This window comes from Balaenoptera musculus, chromosome 10 (genome assembly GCF_009873245.2).
Source record: "Balaenoptera musculus isolate JJ_BM4_2016_0621 chromosome 10, mBalMus1.pri.v3, whole genome shotgun sequence".
Taxonomy (NCBI): Eukaryota; Metazoa; Chordata; class Mammalia; order Artiodactyla; family Balaenopteridae; genus Balaenoptera; species Balaenoptera musculus.
The window spans coordinates 86,159,017-86,185,579 of record NC_045794.1 but is presented as its reverse complement, the minus strand read 5'-3'; the positions used below and the strand labels follow the sequence as shown (position 1 = coordinate 86,185,579).

At 45.1% G+C, this 26,563-nt stretch overlaps 1 protein-coding gene across 4 annotated transcripts in view; it reads right to left on the bottom strand.

Moving 5' to 3' along the window:
* STAB2 (stabilin 2) overlaps nt 1-26,563 on the bottom strand; it is a 151,751-nt gene that overhangs the window by 36,989 nt on the left and 88,199 nt on the right. For 3 of the 4 annotated variants that reach the window (XM_036866125.1, XM_036866126.1, XM_036866128.1), the window contains 17 exons: nt 26,449-26,547; nt 26,254-26,361; nt 22,730-22,861; nt 19,874-20,002; nt 18,586-18,642; nt 17,464-17,559; nt 15,905-16,100; nt 14,325-14,420; nt 11,009-11,054; nt 9,671-9,747; nt 6,815-6,940; nt 6,144-6,217; nt 5,374-5,445; nt 3,808-3,927; nt 2,986-3,033; nt 2,053-2,136; nt 632-778 (listed from right to left, as the gene is read on the bottom strand). In XM_036866125.1, the coding sequence (XP_036722020.1) occupies nt 632-778; nt 2,053-2,136; nt 2,986-3,033; nt 3,808-3,927; nt 5,374-5,445; nt 6,144-6,217; nt 6,815-6,940; nt 9,671-9,747; nt 11,009-11,054; nt 14,325-14,420; nt 15,905-16,100; nt 17,464-17,559; nt 18,586-18,642; nt 19,874-20,002; nt 22,730-22,861; nt 26,254-26,361; nt 26,449-26,547 (1,707 nt within the window). The remainder of the gene's footprint in view (nt 1-631; nt 779-2,052; nt 2,137-2,985; nt 3,034-3,807; nt 3,928-5,373; nt 5,446-6,143; nt 6,218-6,814; nt 6,941-9,670; nt 9,748-11,008; nt 11,055-14,324; nt 14,421-15,904; nt 16,101-17,463; nt 17,560-18,585; nt 18,643-19,873; nt 20,003-22,729; nt 22,862-26,253; nt 26,362-26,448; nt 26,548-26,563) is intronic. The other variant, XM_036866127.1, reaches the window with a different exon arrangement.

Sequence of the window (26,563 nt, the reverse complement as noted above, 5' to 3'; positions counted from 1 at the left end):
TTTCACTTGGAGAAGTTAATAGCAAATAATCAACCAAAACAGTCATTTCACTGTGATTCTCAAATATGAAATAAAAAGCAGATCAAAATTGGCTTCCCTTTCACATGTGTTCTCTACACCACCAGCCCCCCTTCTGACCCCACTACACACTTTTTTCCCTTTGTAATGGATTCCACAGCCACCATTTTCTTCTCTTTGTGGGGAGGGAAGGGATCAGCATGGTCAAATGCTTTGAACAAAAGCTTTCATCCCTCTCCAGCTTCTGACCAGTGCTGCCAAAAGCGGTTCTCTTGACCACCTGAAGCTGCCTTGCCTCTGAGTTTCAATTCCAGCTCTAATATTTACTTGCTGTGTGACCTTGGACAAGTTGCTTAACCTCTCTAAGCTCAGTTTCCTAATTTGTAAATTGGGGAAAATAGTAGTATTTTCATGATGGGAAATCCCCTACATGATGGGATTATTTTGAGGATTAAATCAGTTAGTACACACAAGATACTTAGGATAGTACCTGGCATATAGCAATCACTCCACATGTGTTAGTTGTTATCGTTATTATTCCTCTTACTACTCTAAGGAAGAAAGAGAGAGGGCCCAAGGAAAACGGGCACCTTCCAGAGGTGGCCTCTCTTACCTGAGAGACGGAGATGACAATTGACTCCCCTTGGAGGGAAGTAGCATTTGGGGTCAATTTCAGGTTTTCCAGAAGCAGCTGGTGGCAGGCGATCACATGATACCGAAGAACCTGGGGCATCAGGCCCTGTTTGTCCCAGTCCTTAATCTGCAATAGATCAGAGGGTTCCAGCCAGAGTCAGAAGGCTCCTGCTCCAACTCTCCCTTTTGCTGTCCTCTCCTCCAGACTCTCCCCCATACCTCTGTCCCCACCCAGACCCCGGGAAGTCGGCAGTCGGGGTTGGCTTGTAGTCAGGGTTACGGTAGAGATTATTCAGGCAAGAGGGAGAAGGCAGCCCTAGTTCCTTTCCTGCTTCCATTGTAGAATCTCAGAGTAAGAGGGAACTTGGAGTTCCTCTGGTCCAGCATTTCACAACACATGTGCCAAGGACCCCAAGTCCCGTGAGATGCTACTTGAAAAAAAAATGCTCTTATGAAAAAATGCCGGTTAATACCACATAGTACAGCCCCCTGTTGCGGAGATGCCTGGGCCAGATTTACACCGTTAGTATGGAGAAGCCCACCATGCTTCATCGTTCGTAAATCAAACTACAAACAATATTAACCATAAAGTCAGTGTGATAATAAAGCCCACGAGGTTATCATCGCTTCATGATAACTCTTCGGATGCTTAAAAAAAATCAAATGTCAAATTTTTTTCAAAAACTATTTCTGTGTCCCTGCTTCACTGCTGTCCAAAATATATGCATAGAGAAGCAGTGTGGGTGGTGGTCGGGAACGCAGGTTCTAGAGTCATGTCTGAGTCCTTGCTCCACATTTTGCTAGTCGTGTGATCTGGGGAAAGTTACTTCTCTCAACGTCCTTGACTGTTAAACGGGGATGATAATAGTATTCAGCTTACTGTGTTGTCATGAAGACTGTCATGAGTCAATCTATGCCAGGTACTAGAAACAGTGTCTGGCACAATCAATAAATGTTTGCTACATTATTATATATTAATGGGTAATCCAGCATGAAGAGTCCAAGTGAATGTTAAACAGTAAAGGCTCTGATAAGTCCTGCAAGAAAAGAACCTATTTATATCCCATTAATATAGCATTTCTTTTCATTCATTTTTTTTTCAGGGGGTGGTGGTCTCTGGGAGGTTTGAATTATTTAAGAATTGTTGGTCTTTTCTAACCTCCTACCCTATTCAGGAATGTCCTTTAGAAAGTCTCTGGCCAGTGGTTACCCCAAATCCACTTGAATGCTTCTCCTGAGAGGGGTCCCTACACTGAGAGGTGGCCCCTTCCATTACTGGTCAGCTCCAGCCGATCCTAGATCTACTGTCCAGAAATGTCTTCAGTGTTGTCTCCAGGGTGATGCCCAGAGACTGTGTTCCAATCTCAAACCTCTTTCACATGTCTCTAGCTTCATGCTTACCTGGGGCTCCTCGTCAAAGGCTGCAGATAAAGGTGCCAGAACAGTGAAGGGGCCAGGACCAACCAGGTCTCGTACAGAATGCTCCTGTAGGAAGGAAGGTGGGGGCCACGTGCCATGTACTTAACATAAGTACAGGCAGGGGCTCAAACAACTAGCAGAGAGTACATGATGGCAGAGGGGAGAGAAAACTGGATAGGGAGACCCGTGTTTTATTTAGTCTTAGATTCAGAGTCACTCAGATTCTTAGACGTTGAAATAATGTTTATTTTTATCTGGGTATAAAAGTAACATATGCTGACTGTATTAAAGATTTGAAAATACAGTATAAAGAAGAAAATAACTACCCATAATCCCACAACCTAGAAGGGTCTCTGTTATTTCCAGATAATTTTTTCCAGTGTCTTTTCCACATACTAAATGTTTTCTATGTTTGGGATAACAATACAAATATAAGCAATAAGATGATTTACTTAACTGTTCTAATTGTCTTCTTGCCAATGCTAAGATCCTATGGTTACTTATATTTTCTTCTAGGTTTTATGATTTTATTCTTCTAGATTTTTATCCTTTATTCTTCAATATATCTGGAATGTATTCTGATGTAAGAGGTGCAGAAAGGTCTAACTTAGTACTTTCACCGGGAGAGTTAGCCAATTGCCCCAGTAATGCTTCTTGTCTCCACAGGTATGATGGCAGTTTTTTTTTTATAAACTACATTCTCACGTGTGCAGTGGGCTAGTGCAACATTTATTCCACTCTTTTATGCTGCCCACCTGGGGCTTGAGAAGTTCACAAATGACCAACACAGAGCCTATTCCAGAAATGCAGTTTCCTGGATTTATTCTACTCTCACTTACTCTGGAGGTTACAGATTTATCCCATATCTGGCTTGAGACCCAACTCTTCTAGTTAGACAGACACACACATTCTTACCAGCAACTGGAAGTAATACTGGGATGTTTTGGGGTTCTTGGGAAGCTCCTGGAAACAAAGACAAGCAAGGTTCACTTAACATCTGTGAATTATATACCAGAATGTCATTGGAGGACAAATTCTCTAAGATTGAGAGTATCTACCATCATTTCAACTGGAAATCTGCCTCATCTATAGGTCCACAACTGATGTTCAGAATGACTCATTTTTAAAAGTTCAATATTAAAAAACTCAGTTATAGGTTTATGGCAGATTTAGTTTCTTTATCAACAAGAATATTTGATCAGCCAGAATGCTCTAGTCCCTCTTTAAACCAAATAACAGGATGTTCACGTTGTAGTAGGTAGAACTTTACAAGTATCACAAGGCTTTACCCTCTCCGCCCGAGGGTGTTCGCACACACACTCCAACAGCAATCCACATCACGGCGATGCCTTTGAGGTACTGTGTGCTCTGTGCCCACTACCCACACTATCTCATTGAAATCTTACAACGACCTGCTGGGGCTGGTACCATTGTTATTTTCTTTTACACATTAGAAAACGGATACACAAAGAGGTGAAATAATCTGCCCAAAGTCACATTACTAACTGGCAGAGCTGAATTCAAACCCAGGTGTTTCTGACTTTAGAACTGTTGATCTGAATCACTGAATTCCCACTGGGAGATAAAATTTCCTTTCATTGTCCATTTATATGAAAATAGTCTTTCGTATTTTATAGTTTTATATGTAACAAAACTCTCGCACCCTCCTTAGCTCCCTGGATTCTTCGCACGGGGAGGAAGGTGGAGTTTACTTTATGGAAACATGCCTCGCGTTACCTGATGGATGTTGCCACGGCAGGTAAACCCATCCCCAATGTAGTTAGGTTTGCAAGTACAAGTCCTTTCATCTTCTCCGGTGTGATTGCAGATAGCAAATTCACTACAGCCGCCATTTTTCTGGTAGAATTTCCAAGGAGTGGGGGATAGGAATCAGACCAGTTAGTTTGCCAGCTCTGCCAATGTTCACGCAGCGATTCTGTATTGAAATTTACTTTTTGTCTCACTCTCTAACTGACCGGCTTGCATTATTTGCCCTTTTCCTGAACTTGCCTTCCAACTCGTTACAGTTATAAGGGCCATCCTACTCCCCCAGCCTTACACAGGCATACCTTCTTTTACTGCACTTCGTAGGTAATGCGGTTTTTACAAATTGGAGGTTTGTGGCGACGTCAGATGACGGTTAGCAATTTTTAGCAATGAAATATTTTTAAATTAAGGTACGTACATTGTTTATTTATTATTTAAACTCCTAATGTCTTTTGTTTTTAACTGAAGTATAGTTGGTTTACATACATTGGTCTTTTAGACATAATGTTATTGCACACTTAATAGACCTCAGTATAGTGTAAATATAACTTTTATATGTATTGGGAAACCAAACATTTTTGTCACTTGCTTTATTGCGATATTCATTTTATTTTGGTGGTCTGGAACCGAACCCGCACTATCTCTGAGGTATGCCCATATCTCAAGATGGTAGCCCATCCCAGCAGATCTCCAGCCCTGAATAGATCAGCCCAGAGTTGCCAAATGGGAAATTTCTCAGCACCTGGGGGGTTAACTAGAAAGGCATCAAGCATGTTGGATACTTCTCAGCTTTAGGCTGAACTCTAATCCATCACAGCAAAGGGAAAAGTCATCGGCTGGAAGGCAGTCAGTATGAAACAGACAGACCAGCACAGGGGACAGTAGGGACCTTGACTGGAGAGGAAGGGCTTTAATTACGGGCTGTCTGTGCTGTACTCATGCCCACAGCAGGAGGCTCTCAGGTGGGCAGTGACATGAACGAGGAAGGAAGGTGTATGAACCGGGCCCCTGCAGGGGATCAGCGCCTCTCGGGAGGAACAAGCACCACGCACCACGAGAAGTGGTCAAGGGCGCGGGCTCCGAGTCAGACAGACGTGGGCTCGAGTTCTGGCTGTGCCGGGTGCTCGCTCTGTGAGCTGGGGCAGAGACCTTTGTCCCTCCTGCTCTGCGGTGGGTTGAATCGTGGCCCCCTGCAAAGCTATGTCCACGCCCTAAGCCCTGGTATCTGTGAATGTGACCTTGTTTAGAAAAGGAGTCTTTGCAGATGCAGTGAAGGATCTCGAGGTGAGATCGTCCTAGATTAACCAGGGGGTCTTAAGACCACAAGCGTCCTCACTAGAGGAGGAGACACAGACACAGAGGGGAAGCCACGTGAAGACGGAGGCAGAGACTGGAGTTTCTCCAACACTGCAACTGGGACACGAGGGAGAAATGGCCCAGAAGCAGCTCTGACGGGGCCCACCTCAATGCCCCGCCCCTAGACGCGGAGAAGGGGGCACCGCAGGCCAGACCTCGGGGGAGGGGGGCCGTACTCACGGTTAAGCAGACGTTGATGAGTGTGCAGACCTTCCCATCTCCAGTGTATTTCGACAAACAGTTACAGGCGGCCTGTCCGGGAGGAAGGGGAAATGGGTCATTTCACAGAGAGGTTCTGCCGGCTCTCGGCTCTGGTCATCATCCAGTTTCTGACGTACGCAATTTCCTGCTCATTCACAACGTGACACGGACTGAGGGAGGCACAGCCTGGGTCCCCGAGCCTCCAGCTTCCCCGCCTGAGTCTTCTCACCCCTCGGCCTCTCCCCTCCTTTGTGCTGGAGCCTTCACATTTCCCCACGTCCCCAAACCTGCTCCCGCGGAAGGCACCGCAAGGGGCACAGTGCTGGGGAATACGTGGCTGACAGAGGCCTTAACACCGTTATCTTCTGCTGTGGCACATGCATTTCACAGCCTCAAGCCAAAGAAAAATGGTAAGATTCTGGGCATCAGAAAGCTGACAGAAAGGAGAGCATTGCTGGAGACCTTCTAGGTGCTTCTGGAACCACGTGGTGTTTGCACATGCCACTTCTTCCCACTCTAGGGAAGGCCCTTCTCCCTGTGTACCCTTTGTCCCCTGCCCCTCTCCCCTTTTCTCCTGCTTCCCAAAGAATGGCCTCCTGGGGAATTCTTCCAGAATCTCCTCTAATGTATTTATTTCATGCTGCTGCTCCCTGGAGGTCTGTCCTCAGCCCCTCTCCCTCAGGCCTGGGTCTAACTACCCGGGAATTTGCTCCTAGGAAAACGTAGGCCCCCGCGGAGGCAGAGCTCACCTGGTTGGGTCCTGTTTGCGTGCACTCTGCGTGCTCGTGACAGCCACCGTGGTTCTCCAAGCACGGGTTGATCTCTTTAAAACAAAAAGCAACACCTGGCATGAGAGTCAAGCCTCATTTTTTAAGTAAAGCTGTCTTGAGGGACCAGCCAGGATGGCTAACTGACCGAGGGGAGCAAGTGTCAAGGCGTGATTCCGTTTTCTGACAACGCTGAGGCAGAAGTAACCCAACAGGGAGGGAACCAGCTGTGGTTTCTCACAATCGGCTCCGCAGGGGTGGGACTGTGCCAGCAGAGGCATGTCTGCGGGCTTGACTCTGTCCCTCTATTGACTGAATATGAGTGTTTGCAGCCAAGGACTCGAAATAATAAAATTTTGGAGTCCCATTTAACATGCTATGAATGAAGAGATGTAGGAATTAAAAAAAACAAAACACTTGTAACCATCACAGTATAATTGGTTCAGAGAAGAATCATCAGTAGATGCTAAATTTAGGAGGACATTTAGGTGAGGAGCAGGATATGTGCTTGGTGTTAAAGCGTTTCCTAGCCGATTGCTTATGAGCAGCAAAGGGGAAACAAGTCAATGTACAGTGGAGAAATCAGACAGCACCAGGACCGAGGGGTCAAAATTAAAGGCAGTTGGAAATCGCGGGTGAGGGATGGTACCTACCTATGCACACGATGCCATCGCCAGTATAGCCTGCCTTGCACACACACACCCGGCTTCCTGGGGTGGTTCTTTTACAGACAGCCCTGCCAGAACAACCTCCATTGCTGATCTCACAGGCGTTGATTGCTATAGAACAGAAAGATGACACAGAGCAGGGCGGGGGGGGGGGGGGGGGGAAATTGATGCGTTTTTACCTGAATCTTTGAGAAATGGAAAATACTTCAAAACGGTAGGCATTGGATTAAATATGGATAGCTCAAAAGAATGCAAAGCACCAGATGTCATTGGTGAATTCTACCAAACATTTAATAAATGCCAAAATTTCACATACTCTTCTAAAAACTGAAAGAGGAGGGAAGACTTCTCAATTCATTCTGAGACCAGTATTACTCTGATACCAAAATCAGACAAAGCCATCACTAGAAAAGAAAACGACAGACTGATATCCTTTATGAATATAGATACAAAAAGCTCAAGAAAATACTTGCAAGTCAAATTCAGCAATATATAAATAGGATTATACACCATAACCAAGTGGGATTTATGTAGGAATACAAGATGGTTTAACATCCAAAAATCAATTAATGTAATATAGCACATCAGTAGAATTAAAGACAAAACATGATCATCCCAGAATGAGCAAAAGCATTTGTCAAAATTCGATACCATTAATGATAAAAACACTCAACAGACTAGGAATAGAAGGGAACTTCCTTAACCTGATGAAGGACATTTTTCATTGATGAAAAACCCACCACTAAAATCATGCTTAATGATGAAAGACCAAATGCTTTCTCCCATGATCAGGAATAAGACAAGGTCTGCTTTTGCCACTTCCGTTCAATACTGTACTGAAGGTTCTGGCCAGGGCAATTAGGCAAGAAAGAAATAAAAGACATCAGATTGGAAAAGAAGTAAAAGCATTTCTATTTGCAGATGCCATGATCTTGCTATGGAAAATCCTGAGGAATCCACTAAAAACAATCAGAACTAATAAATGATCCTGTGTAGGACACAGGAACAGTAGGCAAAAATCAATTGTATTTCTGTACAGTAGCAATGAGCAAACTGAAAATGAAATGAAGAAAACAATTCCACTTACAATAGCATTAAAAGATGGACTCCATTTAACAAACTATAAAACACTCTGAAAACTACAAACATTGTTGAAAGAAATGAAAGACGACCTAGGTAATGGAAAGACATTCCATGTTCATTGATGGGAAGAATTAATATTGTTAAGAAGGCACTACTCCCCAAATCTGATCTACAGATTCAATGCAATCTCTGTCAAAACCTGGCTGACTTCTTTGCATAAATTGACAAGATTATCCTAAAACTCATTTGTAAATTCAAAGGGCCCAGAATAGTCAAAACAATCTTGAAAAAGAAGGACCAGGTTGGAGGACTCACACTCCCTAATTTCAAAATTTACTACAAAGCTTCAGTAATAAAGACAGTGTGGAACTGGCACAAGGATCTATATGGAATTGAATTAAGAGTCCAGACATAAACCCATACATCTACGGTCAATTGATTTTCCACAAAGATGCCAAGATGTTATTTCAATGGGGGAAAGAATAAGTTTTTCAACAAATGATACTGAGACAACTAGATATCCATATGGGAAAGAATGAATTTGGACCTCACAATATATACAAAAATTAATTCAAAGTGGATCAAAGACCTAGATCCATTTGGAGACCCAAGATGTGTGTTTGAGTATTGGCTTGGCCTTCATTCACCGTGTGACTTTGGACAAACCACTCAATAAATAAGAACTTTGGGGTCCACCTATATAGGTTTACTTGCAGGTTTGGATAATGTATATGAAAATGTTATAGAAATGTTGGTTGTTATATTGCGTCCTCTGCTTTTGTTATTTTTCCCCAAAGCACGGGGCAAGAGAAACATTACAGTTATTTGCCTTTCCAGCCGTTTTCACTGGCATGCTGTACACATCCTACTGCAGGGAACATCGGGGACAATCCCCAGGGTCAGATGGTCTAGAAAGCAAATTGGTGCCGTCATTGTCCAGCTCCACCACAATCTGCACTGAAGCCTGCCTGGACACAGTGCTAAGTGTTTCCATTTTCCTAGCACCAAATATGTGTTGGGCACCATGAGAGTATGAGCTCACATTTATCGAGTGCTCTGTGCCAGGGATGTTCTAAGCACTTCACAGGTATTATTTAATTCAGGTTATCATCCAACAATCGAGGGAGGGAGATTCTCTTATGAGCTACAACTTACAGGTGACAGAATGATGCAAAGAGCAGTCAGGCAACTTCCCCAAGGTGACACGAACTATAAGAACATAGATTCGAACCCAGGGTGTCTAACGCCGGGGCTGTTTTTAACAGCTGCCTCATTCTGTTGTTGTACATGGAGGGGTCATTTCATCCCCAAACTACTCTGCGAGCGGAGAGAGTTTTATGTTTACTTTACAAATGAGCCAGGGGGGCCCAGGGTAGTTTAGAGACCCACCCAAGGCCGTGTGGGGATTGGGGGGAAGAACCAGGGCTCAAGCCTCTTTCTATCCCACTCCGGAGGTCCCCCCGCCCCCGCCACAGGCCACATCCTAGGTCAGCCACATCAGTGGTTTTTAAAGCTCTCCAGATGATTCCAACTGCGGCCAAGGCTTGGAGAAAAGAACAGGGGCGGTTGCCCCACACGTTCCAAAACCAACACGCCCTATCCGTGAACAGGTGTCCTGCTCCCTGGGCACGATCTGCTGCCCTGTTACATCCAGTTCACCATCAATGGTTGGTAGCAGCTGCCCATTTAGTCTGCAGGAACACAGATCTCTCAAGAGCTCATGCTATCCTCCTCTCAGCAAATTCCTTCTTGACTTGCCTGTGCAGACCGTCCCGTTCCCTTGGAACCCTGCTGCGCATTTGCACGAGGCGGTGCCGTCTGGATTGAGGAGGCAGCTGCAACAAGAAAGGGCAAGTGGTGTTTGTAGAGAAACGCACAGCACCCCACCACGGGACTCACAATACCCCTTCATCCCTAGCATCCCAGCTCTCACCGCCGTGAGGCACTCTGAGGTCCCGCCTAAGGCTGGGGGGAAGAGTCCATCCCTAACATGGCCCTGCCACAAGCAGCTAAAACTGGAGTCATTTATCAGGCAAACTACAGAGTGTGTATATGTAGGCACTGGCCCAAGGATAAGGAGGGTAGCTGCCCATCTTTAGAGAGCATCTTACGTGCTTGGAGCTGTGCTTCACACATTATTTTATGTAACCTACACAATATCCAATAGCCCTAACAGGTAGGTATTATCATTATTCCCATTTTACAGATGAGCAAACCAAGGCTTAGAGGCATTAAATAAGTGACTCAAGGTCACACAGTCAGTGGAAATGATAGACGCTGATTTGAACTCAGGTCTAACTCCAGCTACTGGGCTCTTGATTAATTAACCCATTAAACCCCTCTGGGAGTTAGGAGTATGAAGTTCCATTATAAAGAAGGAAGGCTTGGCTGTGAATTGCAAGTAAGGTTTGATGAAATTGAGGCCCACCGGGCTCCCTCTGCTTCTGTGAAAGAGTCCCTGTGGCTTGAATGGGGGTAACAATTGGCACTCTGCCAGCATGTCAGGTAACTCAGGTGGCAGTGTGTTCAAAAGGCTGGATCTGCAAGCTGATGGTGGCCTCATTTTTAGTTTCGTACTTAAATTAATCATACATCCTCAGAAATGGTCTCAGGAAACTATTTCCCTAAAGATAGGGCCTGGGTGGACACATGCTACTAGGAGAATCCCCCCTTGCATTTTCTCTTTCTGACTGTTCTGATGAACCTAGGGGCAGGACAGGAATAAAGACACAGACGTACAGAATGGACTTGAGGACACGGGGAGGGGGAAGGGTAAGCTGGGACGAAGTGAGAGAGTGGTATGGACATATATACACTACCAGATGTAAAATAGATAGCTAGTGGGAAGCAGCCGCATAGCACAGGGAGATCAGCTCGGTGCTTTGTGACCACCTAGAGGGGTGGGTTAGGGAGGGTGGGTGGGAGATGCAAGAGGGAGGGGATATGGGGATATACGTATGCATATAGCTGATTCACTTTGTTATACAGCAGAAACTAACACACCATCGTAAAGCAATTATACTCCAATAAAGATGTTTGAAAAAAAAACAAAAAAAACCCTTGCATCGCCTCCAAAGGAGGCCAAAGGGGACGTACTTGGCACTGGTGTGGCAGGTCCCATTGCATTCATCTTTTGTGATCTCTGAAAAAGAGAACCAAATGCTGTGTCAGCCCTTCTTTACTAAATCTCACTCAAGAACTTTCTTTTAGTACTTGGTGCTAGGAAAGATGTCCTTCCTCACAAGTAACTGGTATGCATCACGTGAACTATGTAAAACTATGTGACCGTGTAAATCTTTTTCTACCTTGGGTTCTAGGAAGCTCAGAGCCAAATCTGAAGGTCAGATACACCAATGGAGTGTCTCCTGTGTGCCGGTCCCCTTGCTAGGTGGTGAGGATGCACATCCCTCCCCGGGGCTTAATTTTCTATTTTATTTATACCTCTTATGTTCCTTATTCTTCCTAATTTTTCATCATTTTGTTACAGAGTGATATAAATAAGCAAATACCTAATTATAATTAATATGAAGTTGTTGTTGTTATTGTTTTGCATGTGCAGAAATAGTCAGCAGGTAGTCACTACCTATTTGCCAAATTAGTTCCTAAATTTCCTGGAACAGCATTATGTTTTTACCTTGGATGCCCAGCTAACAGATACTTCCTGGCAGGGGAAGATCCAGAAAGAAATTGTTAGAGATGAGAAAAAGGACCCATTGGGCTGGTTGCTCAGGCTAAGAGCTTTTGAGAAAGAAATCTCATTAGGCCTGGCCAAGAGAAATCTCATTAGGCCTGGCCTGGTTGGCCTTCTATAGAAGGTCCTGAAACACAGACCTGGCTGCGAAAGTGGTCTGTTTTGTGTCAGAGGGAACATTTACAGGCTCCAGTGGGCTAGAGTAGATGCAGTGCAATTCTGTGCCTTTATGTGTGCTTTTCCTTGAGCCTGGAAATCTCCTTCTCTCCATTCTCTATCTCTGAAATCCCAATCACCTTTTAGGTCCTCCTCTCTGAAATCTGCTCTAAACCTTTGAGCCAACTTCATTAATTGGTAGTGACTACATGGTGTGCTCTTTTGAAAAGGATGTGGTGCCCCTATCTGACCTCAGAGGAAGGAGTGCAATGATCGATGAATGATGTCTGACATGGCTTGGGAGTGGGGAGTTTGCATGCGAACAAAGAACAGTCTAGTCTGGTCTAGAGGCGCTTTACTCTGCACTCTCATATCGCAATTTTCTGAACACGATTGAACATTTATTTCCATTACTAGACTGAAGCCCCTTAAGCAGAGTGTGCAGTGGAGACCAGGCTGGAAAACTGGGTGAGTGCCAATTGGTGAACAGCTTTGTACCACACCTTGCTAAGGTGTGTCTCCTATAGGCAATGAAGTTTCTCCTACTGGAGGCTATGGAGAATCACAGCAGGTTGTCAGGTCCTGGGGAGGGTGGGTAACAGTGCTGCTATAGTCCAAATGTTTATGTCCCCCCTCCCCAACCCATATTTTGAAACCTAATCTGCAATGTGCTGGTACTTGGAGGTTGGACCTTAGAGAGGTGATTAGGTCATGAGGGTGGAATCCTCACAAACGAAATGAGTGCCCTTATAAAAGAGACCCTGGAGAGCTCTCTTGCCTCTTCTGCCATAACATGAGAAGACGGCCGTATGCAACCCAGAAGGGGGCCATCACTAGAACCCAACCATGCTGGCACCTTGATCCTGAACTTCTAGCCTCCAGAACTATGAGAAATAACTTTCTGTTGTTTATAAGCCACACAATCTACGGTGCTTTGTTACAGTAGCCAGAACAGACTAAGATATCTATGTTTTAGAAAGTTCTGTCTGGCAGCAATGTGGAGTACGGAATGGAGGGAAATAGGACAGGAGGCAAAGAGATGAATCACAAGGCTGCTGGTGAGAGGAGCAGCAGGAGGACGGGCGTGAAAACTTGTCACAGCCTCTAGACTGTTCCCTGTCCCTTTAAATGTGGTTGGTCCTCCCATACACCATGCTCCTATAAGCATATAAATGACAGTCAAGGGTAAACCCCCAGATTCTCCCTGGCTGCCGCTTATGTCTTGATCTAGGGATCCCCCCAGGCTGTCTTCCTGTTTATGTGACCCTGTTGCTCCCTGCTTCCCTCTCCCAGGCCCTCTGAACCCTGGCTCCACACACCAGCATTTGATATCTGCTCTAGGATGTCTTTTTGGCTCGAGACCACTCACACTTCCGACTTTAGCTTTTCAACAAAATCTGAGTTCTCTTGATTTTAACATCACCTGGAGCTTTGGGCAAAGACAATCCTTCTGACAAGCCCACATTCCTGGAGCCCTCATTGGGCTGGCAGGCACCTGTGACTCCTCCCCAGCCCCTGCCCCAGGTGAGGGGGACTCTCTAATACTTGCTTCCAGGGGTATTCTCTCCAACCCAGTGTCAGGATGATCTTTGTAAAATGCAGGTCACATCACATTGCCGCCCTGCTCAAAACCCTTGAATGGCTTCCTGTTGGCTCGGCAGAAGGTCCGCCGTCCTCAGCCTTTCACGAGCTGACTTGCCTACGCCTCTAGCCTGTTCTCATTCCGCTTTCCTCATTGCCTCTACATCCCTCCCATTCTGCAGTCCTTTGGTCCTGTAGATGTGCAGAGCCTTCCCACATCTTTGGGCTGTGCCACGAGCTTCTTTCTGCCTGAAATTCTCTCCCCTCTCATCACTCTCATGGGGGCACATTAGGAACCATCAGTGCAGTGTGGGGGCCTGGGGAAAACGAGCCTGCTCAGACCCTACTGGGGGGGAAAATAATTGATACAGTCTCTGGAGGACAACTTGGCAGTAAGCAGCAAACCTTTCCCCCAAACTGCCAACTTCTAACTCACCATCCCAAGGAATTTAACCAAATAAATTAATAAGACAAATGCAAATATATATATATGAATATATATACGAATATATATATGAAAGAGATACTCATTGCAGCATTGTTTGTGATAGCAGAAAATTGATTTTAAGAGGCATGGTACAATCAGATAATGGAATATTGTATAGAAATTAAGAAAAATGATATTTATCTATATTTATTCACATGAAAAGATACTGATTATATATATTGTGAAGTGAAAGAGTAGGTTACAAAACTGTGTGAAGAGTACAGTCCCATACACACATTTATATACCTAGAACAAGGCTGGAAGGCCAATACAAAATACTAATGATAGTTTCTTCCCTGTCTTGGGAGTATGAGTAATTTTTATTTGCTTTTTAATGCTTTTCTTTATTTTACAATCTTTTTGGCTGCAAGTAGGAATTACCTTATCGCCAAAGGAAGAAATAAAGATACCATTTCTATTTTAGAAGGAGAAAAACATGTAGCTGCTGAGAAGTGAGGCTAAGAACAGATCATTAGTACCGAAAGGCTGGCTCTTACCATCGTCACATTTCACTCCTCGCCAGCCCACGTCGCAGTTGCAGGAGCCGTCACCCGCGGGTCCTTGATTGCATCTCCCATGGACACAAGTACACGCTAAGTGGAAAGACACCCACACATTGTCAGACCTCTGACCCGTGTTCAACAATTCGCTTTACATTTAATACTAAGGTTCACTTTGGTGCACGTAATTCTACTGCCTGGTTCTAGATGATCGTTGTCGCTAATGGGTTTGGGGGGTGGATTCCCGGGAAGGGTGGGGGCATAGGAGGGGGCTAACAGGTGAATCAGGTCATGCTTCAACAAAGACCACCGTTTGGGCACCGTGTAGCACTGTGGGGCAGTGACCCAAGCAATGTGAGAGTGTTTTGGCTGAGGTTATCTGAGGAATCGAGGTTATCTGAGGAATCACGGTTATACGGGACCCATTTGGGACAGAGCCATGTTTGTTCCCTAAGAGTAGACTTCAGAGAGAAGCCCACTCGGTTCCTATAAAGCCGGTGTGGCACCACCTTCTCTGACAACATAGAAATGCCGATTCCTTTGTTACACAGCAACATTGTGAGCCTCTTTGAGAACTGGATGAAAGTTAAAGGATGCCTTCCTCAGAAAAAAGCATTCAGCCTTGGGGGTGTGCTGGACCCCCTGAGGGTCATCTATGGATCCTAGGTTAGGAAATCCTGCATAAATGCAAGCAGATAATTCTTCCATATAACACAGAAAAAAATCACCACTATAATGCCAATTATATATTATACGGCCCAATTATACTGATTCAATTATATATTGATTTGGTTTGGCTTGGACTAGCTGTTGAGAAAACAGCAATAGCCAGGTCAAATATGTAGTTTTTAATACAAAGTAGAAAAAATGCTTCGTTTTCCCATCATGGATTAGGAAACCCCTTCTCCCACGTCAGCCCTCTCATAGGTGTGTGTCCCTGGGCACAAGAAAGTCAGGGTGAGAGAATGCAGATGACTCGACTAAAACAGATCATGATTTTTGTGAAAACAACGTAAAGCATGTGGCTGGCAGAGGATGAATCAGTAGAGTGACCTTCACGTAAAGGACATGATTCAAGAACAAAGCTTTGGAGGGAAGCAGGGTGTGCATTCAAATCTCATCAGGTGTGACCTTGGGGGAAGTCATTCAACCTCTTTGCCTTAAGTCCTCATTTGTAAAACGGGGATACGAATACTCAACTATACATGGTTCCTGTATGGATTAAATGAGATAATGTGCACAGATCTGCTTTTCAAACTATCAAGCAATGTCCAAAACAGAGCGTACCCACAGAGGACCAGCACACGCAGGCAAATACAGAAACGTGGGTGGGTTGGAGAATGTCAGTGAGCAGATCGGGGAGGGTTGATAAGTCCAGGTTAGTAACTGAAAATGTTTGGAATCACTGCCCATTGCAAATTACACAATACAGAAGTTCCTGTAATTGACATGAGAATGGGGGGGATTCCAGTCTGCCCTGGAGACCGGCTGGTGAGGGAGCACGTGCCGAATCACTCTTTTCTCCTGCATTTCCGGCTGGTTTCCGGCAGCCTGCCTGGGTCGGGGAGGGTGCGCACCTTGGTCGCAGTGGATGCCGTACTTGCCCTCTGTGCAGGTCTCACAGGCTGTCCCGCTGAAGCCCTCTCCACACACACACATGCCCGTGCCGTTGACTCCGTCCAAGCAGATCCCGTTCCCAAAGCAGACGTTCTCGGCTTTTCCTGGGCAGGGCTGGCACTGGGGGCCAAAGTAGCCCGCACAGCATTCTCTCGTCTGAAACAGAAGGACCAGGCTGGGCTTGGACAAGGCCACACTTCCATCCTTTGGTTTTGTCCAGCCATGGTGTGGACATCCTGCAGGTGGGACTGGATGTGTGTCCGTAGCTTTGACCCCTCGTGGAGGGGTTGGGAGGGATGGGGAGAGCAGCCCCTGAGAACCAGGTGAGGCTATGCCATCTCCAGGTGTGCCAGGAGCAGCGTGGAGGCTTCTGCCGAGGAGGCAGGAAGGAGGGGAAGGAAAAAGGCAAGCAGGAGGAGAGGACGAAGAAAAGCGAGAAAGAAGGAGGGGCAGCAGGAACAAAGTAAAAATAATGCAAGTGATGCCAGAGGGGCCCTCACCATCCCCAAACCTGGCACCTTTGCGTTGTGTGTTATTTCATCTGGTACTGAAGGTCGGGAGGTGGGTGAGACCTTTGACATTCTATAAATGACTCTCTTTTAGTTCAGGGAAGCCCTGCGGGATATCTGCTTGCTTGCGCCTGCCTTTATTCTTGAGTGCATTAAAACACAAAATCTCCTGCAGCTGCAAGCTCCACAACTTAAGGGCCTAATCACCTGCCTCTGCAGGATAGGCAGAGGCTATGTCTAGTCTTCTGTGAAAGAAGCAGGACAGGACATTATAAAGAATTTTCCTGCAGATTCCAAAGTAACAGGTCAGAGGTGCCTAGCTCTGGGGTCCTGCTTTCTAAATGACCAGGTGCACCTGTTCTTCCCCTGGAGAGCTGCCCATTTCCTGTCTCTTTCGCTCACGGGGCATTTCCCCTGTTGTGAGAACAGGGAGATCCTCTTAGCCTCTCAGTCCCTCTTTTTCTTCATCATGCAACAGAATATTGCAGCTTTCACCAATGTGCTGACTTGCAGGGCTGTCCTGAATTTTAGTGCTACTGCTACTACTTTGAACGACAGTGGTAATGAAGATAATAAGGAGGAAGGGGAGGTGGCAGAAAGAATACATGCAGAGGGGGACTTCCCTGGTGGTACAGTGGTTAAGAATACACCTGCCAATTCAGGGGACATAGGTTTGATCCCTGGCCTGGGAAGATCCCACATGCCGTGGAGCAACTAAGCCCGTGCGTCACAACTACTGAGCCCGTGTGCCACAACTACTGAAGCCCGCGTGCCTAGAGCCCGTACTCCGCAACAAGAGAAGCCACCGCAATGAGAACCTGCACACTGCAATGAAGAGTAGCCCCTGCTCGCTGCAACTAGAGAAAGCCTGTGTGCAGCAACGAACACCCAACGCGGCCAAAAAAAAAAAAAAAAAATACATGGAAAGGCACTTTGAAAAGTATAACACATGATTACATTTCTCAATGCTGCTGCAATAGTTAGAAGGCTTATTAAATCATTATACTCACAATGACAGTTTTCACACACTTTGGCTGGCACCCAATGAACAGGGATCGCTTGCCCATGAAATAAATGGTATAGAGACATTTCTTCGTCTCTGCACCCTATGAAATAATAATGATTATATCAGCTTTTCAGTTAGAACAAAGCTTTCCAACTTCTAAAAGCAAGTAGGTGGGTGATACATTGCTGTCACTCTAACTGAAATGTTCTAGAAAAGGAGGGGGTTGGCTTCTTGGAGCTGTTTCATAAGAAAGAAAATGCAAAATCACAATGTTGGCTGCCAGAATACCAGGTGGCAAAATTCAGATAATTATCCCTTACGGTAGTACTCTGTAAAAAGAACTTTTCTTTAGAAGACTAGCTCAAGTTAGGAAGAATCACAGAGTCAATCAAATAAAAACATCCTTCCAACATTCCACATTGAGATGAGGCTTGGTTTCTGTTTATTTATCGGTTGATATTCTGCCTTGGTCTGAGACAAGATTAAGGCTGCTTACAAAGACTTATACAAGAATAAACGCAAACTCAAGTGAGAAGAGTCAGCGTTGTTAGATATAAAGTACTATTGCGCAACGGAAGGTACATGAGAGTTGATTCTTTGTAATGGCTGGAGTATCATCAGAGCTAGCTTTTGCAGTAAACAGCTATAAGAAATATAGATGGGTAGTTAATTCAAAGACATGTCTACCTCCCCCCAGGTCTGTCATGTGTTTCTCAGAGAAAGTTAGTTGTAACTTCAACTGTAAAGGGAATCAGGAAGGTGGGACTCCTCCAGGTTGGATACCGAGTTGGATATGGAGTTTGCCTCCTTTGATGAGCCTTCTTGCTCCTGTCCTTAACCGGCTACTGGAATATGAAAGATGTAGTATGAAAAATCCCTTCCTGCCCTGGGTGTTGGTTGAGATGAACCCCTGTTTCTATTTATGTATTAATTAAATTTTTGCTTTGGTCCAAAAAAAATGGATTTAAGACTTCAGAAAGATGCATATAAGGTAAGAAGGTAAGATTAAATTAAAATCAAGTGAAGGAATGAAGGCAGTGAAATGAGTTGTGCTTGAGAATCATTTTCTAATTTGGACCTCCCTGGGATCCAGAAACACTTTTATCAAAGCAGACAAAATACTTACTAGTGGTTTAGTTCCAAACGGGCAGATCGGCTGCTGGGGACACTTCCCACACTTTCCCTTAGTAAAACACAACCAAAGTGAATATCTCATGGTTATTATTTTTAGTGCAAAATAAGGCTACAAATATTTTCCAGACATGGAGCTGGGAGGTTTTAGGCTATAAAACTGAAAACCAGAAACTCATCTGGTCAACCTCTTTAATGTCCTTTGAGACAAACACTTCAACTGCTTTGGGTCGTGGACACTGGAGCGTCACTTTCTCTACTATACACTTCAGATGCTCATAATCTTGTAACCTGTGAGGGGGTCTTAACTCACTTAAATCCTAATTCCTTTAACAACAACTCTCATTTATTGAAAACCCACTACTTAGTGAATTGGGCCGGGTTCTGAGACTAAAGGATGCATCACGTGCAGCGCCCAGCCATGGGGTCCGCGTGGAGATAATATTCACTATCATAAAAAAAAGAGCACAAGTTAAGAATGACAGGCATTTTTAAGTGCAGCCTGTTCCTAAAACAGGAGGAGACCAACGTGACTAGTTCTTAACTCGGCACCTACTGGACGGTATTGTGTGGTCGTTCACAGTTCTGGCTCTGGGGCCAGACTGCCTGGATTTGAACGCCTTCTCTGCCACTTGCTAGCTCTGTGAACCTGCGGGTGTTACTCAACCTCGCTGGGGCTCATTTTTCCCCATCTGAAAAATGGGCGGAGTAATAGTACCTACGTTGTTGTGAGGGTTACCTGAGTTAATACATGTAGAATGCTTAGAGCAGTGCCTGGCACATAAAAAATGCCCAGTGAATGTCAGCAGTTATTACTATTACTGAGAGACCCTACACCATCTCATGGAGTAAAAAGTCTCCATTACTGCATCCTATATTATACTGAAATGATCCACTCCCATATTGTCTCTCCTGCTAGACCAGGCTTGGCCAAAACCTGTCATGGGTGCACCATACCCCACCCCCTCTCCACCCCGTGCCTATGCTGGGTGTGGCACATTTTCTCTTTGAGGAAGGCCTTGGCTCCAGAATCCTCCTCCCTCCTCAACATAACCCTCCAGGCAGCCTTTCAAGGCACTAGACTGTGAGCCCACTGAGGGCAGGGGTCATGTCTTATTTATTTTTGTGGAGCCACAGTCAAGTACGCTCCTTGGCATTTAGAGATGTTCATGCAGTGTTTTTTGCACTGAACTGAGATATTCTGATAGATGAGTCCTATGCTCAAAATTATAAAAAATAAGCCAACACTCTTTAGCTCATCGTTGGCCTCGGATAGAACTTACTCGTAGGATAGTAGTGTCATTAATATCACATCTGTTCTTCTGAATTTCCAGAACTTTCCCCAAGCCATGGATCACTCCCTTGTCAGTGGCTACATTGGTGTAGTTTATCGGAGCCTCATTTACGTAGAGCTGTGAACAGAGGGTTAACTGTAAGTTTTCACTAGAGTGATTTTAAGGGAAATAAGGACGATGGGGATTGGAGGATATCAATATGACAACGGCCTAGGAGATATTCCAAAATTCACCTGGCAGGTAGCACAGTGCAGTGGAGAGAGCTCTGCCCTAGGAGAGGGGAGTCTGAGTGACAGTCCTGCATCTGGCACCTTCCAGCTGTGTGACCTTGGGCCAGTTGCTCTTCCTCTGTGAATCTCAATTCTCCCTTTTGTAAAAGGCAGAGGTTGTTCTAGATAATCTCCACCCTTCAAAGGATCGGTTTTTATTGTTTAAAAAATTCGGAGTCATGATCGTTATGTTAGCGCCCCTGATAAAATGGCTCCACGGATGATGGATGTGCTTGGCTGTGCTGGTTATTGGTGGTCCAGGAGGTGTGGATGCCTTCCAAAGCCAAGACATGCAGAACAAAACTCAGCGTCCTTTTAGCATATCTCTATTTCCTGGTTAATTTGCAAGCACCCCTAAGTAAGGCTAAGTGACTGTTATATAAGAATAAAAATAACTAGCGTATTTGAGTGTTTTAGAGTTTGTAAACAGTGTTCCACCAGATAGCGTCACTTCCCAGTGTAAGGAGACTGCCCAGAGGTCTGCATTACCATACCATGTTTCCCTTGGGGCTTCTTCGGAGTTCATGGTATGTTTGTATCGTCTTTGCCTAGTGTGTCCGTAAGCGTCCAAGACATGGGGACTAAATTTCTAAATGTTGCCAAATTAAATTCAACTTTGAGTTGTAACTTGTTTTGTTTTGATTTTTTTAAATGGGAGCACACCTTAATGATTGCTTAGCAAAATAAGTAAAGCCATTAATTCATTCATTAATATAACTAATATAACTGAAAACAAATGGTTGTTTGAAAAACTGGGAGGTGGTGTGGATGTGTGTGGGGTGTGTAGCAGGGCCGAGGTTGGGAGAAGAGGGAACTCTTTCTTGTACTAAACAGATGTCAACTTCATATCTCATAAGGGTGTAAAAATGATTAACATCTCCCAAACTCCCCACTGCATCAAGATTAAAATGACTCTACTAAGTGTTTAAATCTGAACTTCCACTGAATGTTAAAGTCCCTGATGATTTACTTGGAGTCAAGTGAATTTCCACGGGATGTTGGGGTAAATCACGGCTGAGGTCCACAGAAGTGGTCCAGGGTCTGTGCAGACTTGGAAAAGAAGCAGGGGGCCTTACTTATGGTGTCAATCGGTGATTGCAAAACAAATTTGTAGAATTCCAAGATGCTGAGCTATTTTAAAATATCAAAATGGCAGAACTTCGGATGCTGTAATACTGTTGATTTGGCATTAGAAAAAGTCTGAATCATTTTTATTGTGAGATGTATTCAAAGAATTACGGGTTGCATTAAAATTTTGATCTGAACACAAGTTTACTCATTTAGAGAGCATTTTTCTACATCTTCTTTGTCCTAAGAGTAAATGAGTTATCAACGAAAGCAAAACCTCTATTGTAAGATTGAACTATTTGTTTATTGTAAGATAAAGCCTCTATTGTAGAAAGGAAGAAAAAAAAAAAGCTCTAGATCAAAGACTTTCCAAACACGTGAAAAATAAATGTGACAAAATCAAAACTGATTCAACTAACTGCACTGGAATATTCATTTCTACATGATGAAATAAAAGATGACATAGATTAAAAACAGAAACAAAAATGTAAGGTCTTTATCAACAAAAATTGCCTTACCTGGAAAAAAAAGAAAATGTATTTAAAAGGATCTCCTCAAAATTATTACACAATAGGTAAGATTATTTATAGGAGTCAGAGGGAAATATTTGGAGTTAGATTATTCCCTAAGTAATGAAGAACCATGAAGACTTCTTTTTTTTTTTTTTTTAACCTGAGCATGTTAAAAGAAAAACTGTACACAAAATTCACTTGTACTTCAATGATGATAACACTGAGAAAATTATTTTCAAAACTGCACTTTTTTACAGGGACCAATTAATATTATTACTTAAAAATTTGCAATTAAACTTTCTTTACTTTAATATAGTGCTTAGTTTATCCTAAATAATCACTCATTTTTATTAATTTTTCTTATGAGAATGTATACTAGAGTTACACAGTGAATTTCTTGTTGAATTTTCAGATTGATTGATGTTTGAAGTAGGTACAAAGAATTTTATATTGAAATACTTAAAATATGTATTTAGTCTCAATTCTTTCTACGAATTCTAAACACTTAAGTACTTAGGGGTTGTGTGAGATTAATACTGGAATACTGGTATGGGGGTCAGTTTGTCTTAGGTCTGCAGTCTGTACGATCAAGCAATGATAATAATGTTTATTCATTTAGCTGCTGGAGTCATGAGGCTCCTTATACCCTGGGGCCAGTGCCACTTCCTGGGGGTCAGGTTTTGCTGCCGGGTTCCCTTCCATCTTGGAGGTGGCTTGGGGGCTGTCTGTTTGTTTGTTAGGAATCAGAACTGAAGGGCACCTGTGACTGCTGGGATTCTATCTCCTTATCAGCCAGGCCACACTGATGATTTGGTGACAGGGAAGGGGAAGGGGAGCTTCCCAGTCTGGCTGAGTCATTACTTTACGGTGAAACACAGACAACTGTCTTCTGTAGAGAAGGCTTAGGAAGTGCTGGGGAGATTACGCAACGCAAAAGTGATGACAGACATGGAGCTAGGACACCCACCCGTGGGTTTTAAGGGAAAGGATCGCACCTGGTCGTTGCGGAGGAAGAAGCCAAGGAGGTAGGAGAAGCCCAGCATGGTCTCCCGGTGCATGCCGTTGTGCAAGTCATTCTTCAGCAGTTTCTCCTCCAACACCACGTGATACTTGAGTACGTCCTCCTCCTGGACAACACACAGAAGGGAAAGTTAACCCACAAATCAGCCGGTCCGCGGGCACTTACTGGGCTGCCCTGATGTCCAGGCACCGTGGGGTTTAAGAGCAATAGCTTGTTGAACTGGAAGTTTCGCCCGAGGCATCAGGGCACGGTAGATAATAAATACTAAACCCGAGACATTTCACCTTGGGGAACTTGCAGACTTTCCATGTAGGATGGTCAAGAACTCATTACGGGACCCTAAAACCCAGAGTGAGGGCAGAAAAGGTTGGGGAGGGGATTTTAAAGTTGATTTCTTTGGTGAGAACAGCTGTGAAGAGAGTCCCCACACCCCAGCCTGCCTTTCACCTCAGGGGTCATGAGAGGAGGCTCAATGGGATATTTCAAAGGGCTTGATCTGTGTCCTCTGCAGACAGGGTAGCCTGCGGGGTGTCACTCAGGCCTGACCAATCTTGTGCCAGGGACTGCTGGCAGGTTGACCCCCAGCGGAGGGGGCAGGCTGTCACCGCACTGAGACAGGCCTGCACTCCCAGCACTGACATGGGACAAGAGAGTACAGGTGTCCTGTGGACCAAGGGTTGGCCGTGTCTCAGAGGGCTGGTGCCTTAGGTCCTATCCTAGATGGCTTTCTGGAAGGGCAGACAGGCCTCCCCAAGGGAAAGGCTGGAGGTGGCCTCTGGATGCTGAGGGTCCACTGAGAAAAAAAAGTGGCTGTAGGAAGAGATGCATGCACACAGGTGGGGGGAACTGCAGTCAGAGACCACCAGGGATGGGTGGGGTCTCCAAAGAACCCATCAGAGAGTGAGAGAGCGAGAGCAAGAGAGCAATGGCATCTCAAGACGGTACCAGTTAGATAAGAACTTCCTGCCCTCTTAACATCTCTTCCCGACCATCAACAGGTCCTAACTGCAAACCCGGTGAGACCAACACGGAATTCAGTGAGATCAGGAAAGGAAATAGAAGCGTCATATGGGGAAGGAGAGACGGTGAATTATTGTCTCAGCTCCAAACCACCCTCTGCACTGTTTCTGCGGTGGGGCTGGGACCACAGCCCACACTTCTCCTCTGCCAGGTCTCCTGTTTGGCTCCGCCAGTGGAAAGTGCTCGAGGGAGACCGTGAGGCCTGTTGGAGGGATCTCCTCTTCCTGCATGCTTCCTGGTCCTGGGGGCATCACCCCAGCTGCACGTCATCGCCCTGCCAGCGGCAGCTGGATCCGAGTGGCAGAGGCCTGTCACTCCCAGACTGGCCTTATCATGTCCCCCTCCCCCTAAGACGCCAGCACCAGCTGGGCAATGGCATCTCCAAGACGCCTGGCTCTTGGACCCCCAGGGACCCTCCTCCAATGTCAGGGCCACAAGCAGAATGGCACCCCGTCCTCAGAGGTCTGCGTTACAGCTCTTCCAGGCTCCTCCATGTTTCTAAGTTTTAGTTGTTCTGACCTCTTTCCTCTGCTCTCCCAGGCTTTGGGGTTATAGATGCTTCTATGCTATCTCTTTTTTACCTTTCAATTATATTTATATAACTTCATACCCAATAAACAATTCATAATATTGAATTCTCTCTGGTACGGTTTCTGTCTCCTGATGGACCTTGATTTTTTTTTTTTTTTTTAGCAATAATTTTTACCTTTCCATACTGATTTTTTCTTCAGGGAAAGGCATTTTGTTTTAAATATAGCAGTGTGTACATATCAATCCCAAACTCCCAATCTATCCCTCCTGCCACCCTCTGATGGACCTTGATTGATTCAAAGACCATACCCCCTCCTCCAGTTTCCTGTCTGGACAAAGCCCAGCATGGAGCAGTGAGGAAAGATTTAATTCTAAATCCAATTCAAAATGTTAATTTTTTACAAGGAGCTGGATTTTTTTTTTTTTTTTTTTTACTTAATTGAGACTGTGTTTGTGACTTACAGTAATGATAGGACTTTCTGGGGAAGCAGAAAGGCTGCGGGATTGCCTGAGGGTTTATCCCAGGGCAGGAGAAGAATATTCCCCACTGAACAGGTTCAAAGGGCTGGGGGAGGGCTGGGGGTGAGGAGACACAGTAAAGAGGATTTCCACTTCCATCCCAGGAGTCCTGCTTGCTCAACACGGCAGTTACAAAAGTCTAACACACCGTTCCTCCCTTCACAGAGTTTTCATCCAATTGGAGAGCTAAGACACACCCGCCTGAAAAGACAGTTCCTTATACCAGGTGTGTAAGTGCTGAAGGGCGTACTAATGGTCTGAATTCAGAGGCAGGAGAGATTTTCTGCAGCTCAGGGGCCAGAGCCAGCTTGTCTGAGGAGGTGAGACTGGACTTGAAGAATGGGTATATGTATAGATGATTCACTTTGTTATAAAGCAGAAACTAACACACCATTGTAAAGCAATTATACTCCAATAAAGGTGTTAAAAAAAAAAAAAAGAATGGGTGGGGAGGACTCAGGAGGCATTGGAAGGAGGAAGGGCAGCCTTCCTGATTGAGTGGGCGGGGGTGTGTGTGCGTGTTTGTGTGTGTAGATAGAAGCAAGGGCACTGAACATGCCTTTGCTTTCTTTGGGGTCTGTATGACATCACTCTGGTTAGACCACATGGTATCTGCAGAGAATGGATGGGAGACAGCAGTGGGCCCAAGGGTGGCTTAGCGGGACTTCAATTATCAGCCCCCGTCTCCTTAGCACCCATCATCTCAGTCACCCTATATAAAGAGAGAAGTGAAAACAGCGTGCTTGCTGTGCAATTACAGCTTTAAACGTGTCCTCCCACTATGGGGCTGGGTGCGGGGCACCCCTGGGATCCTTCTAAATGGAAATTCTGGCGCCAGCACTGAATAGAAGGTAATCGTGGCCAGTGTATGGAGACCCTAAGAACCTGGGGAGGTAGCTTGGACTTAGTCATTCAGGAAATGGAGATCCACCCAAGGGTTTTGAGCCAGAGAGTGACAGGATTGGAGCTTTTAATTATTTCACAAAGTCTTTTGACAAGTTCTGACTGTTCAGCCCCAGATGTTAGGAATCAGGGAAGACAGAGACGGGGAGAATAGGAGGAAGACAGAGACAGTGAACTCCCTCTAGGTCCCAGCTGCTGACAGCTCACTGCGTGGGACCAGGGAGAAGCCAGGGAGGGGAGGAGGGGTGGCCATGAAGATGTTTCCAGGTTCCTGGGATGCCCGCATCCTTGTGTATGTGAGCCTGAGTGTGTGCTTCCAGGGGTACAAACTAAATACGTGAGTAGCTCTGGCTTGGGGGAGGTTCGGGTATGAGAGAGTCTCTGCTCAAGTTTATGTTAAATATCTGGATATCGACAAAGAAGTTTTGATGAAAGAGTGAAATGGTACATGGTTGATGGACTGAAAAACCTTAAGTGTTTGAATTTCCAGGAAATAATTTCCCAGGTTATTATTGCCGATACTACCAGAGTTGTGACCTTCTTCTCCCGGATGTAAGTCTCAATGGCGTCGTTGTTTGGAGCAAACACCGTGTAAGTGTCAGCAGCCTCGATCGAACTTGCCAGATTATGTTGCTGTGATGGAAAGAGACAGGAGCGCGTGAGGGACTTCTGTTCCCAGGTAACCCGAGCAGAGGGTCATGCAGAGAACGTGGTACTTGCAATGATGTAGCCCCGGAAGATGGAATAGTCAGGCATCTGGTCCAGCCGGGTGAGTAGGTTTGGTAAGGAGCCAGTCAGACCTCTTTGGGGAACCAGAACCTGGGAAAGGAAGCCC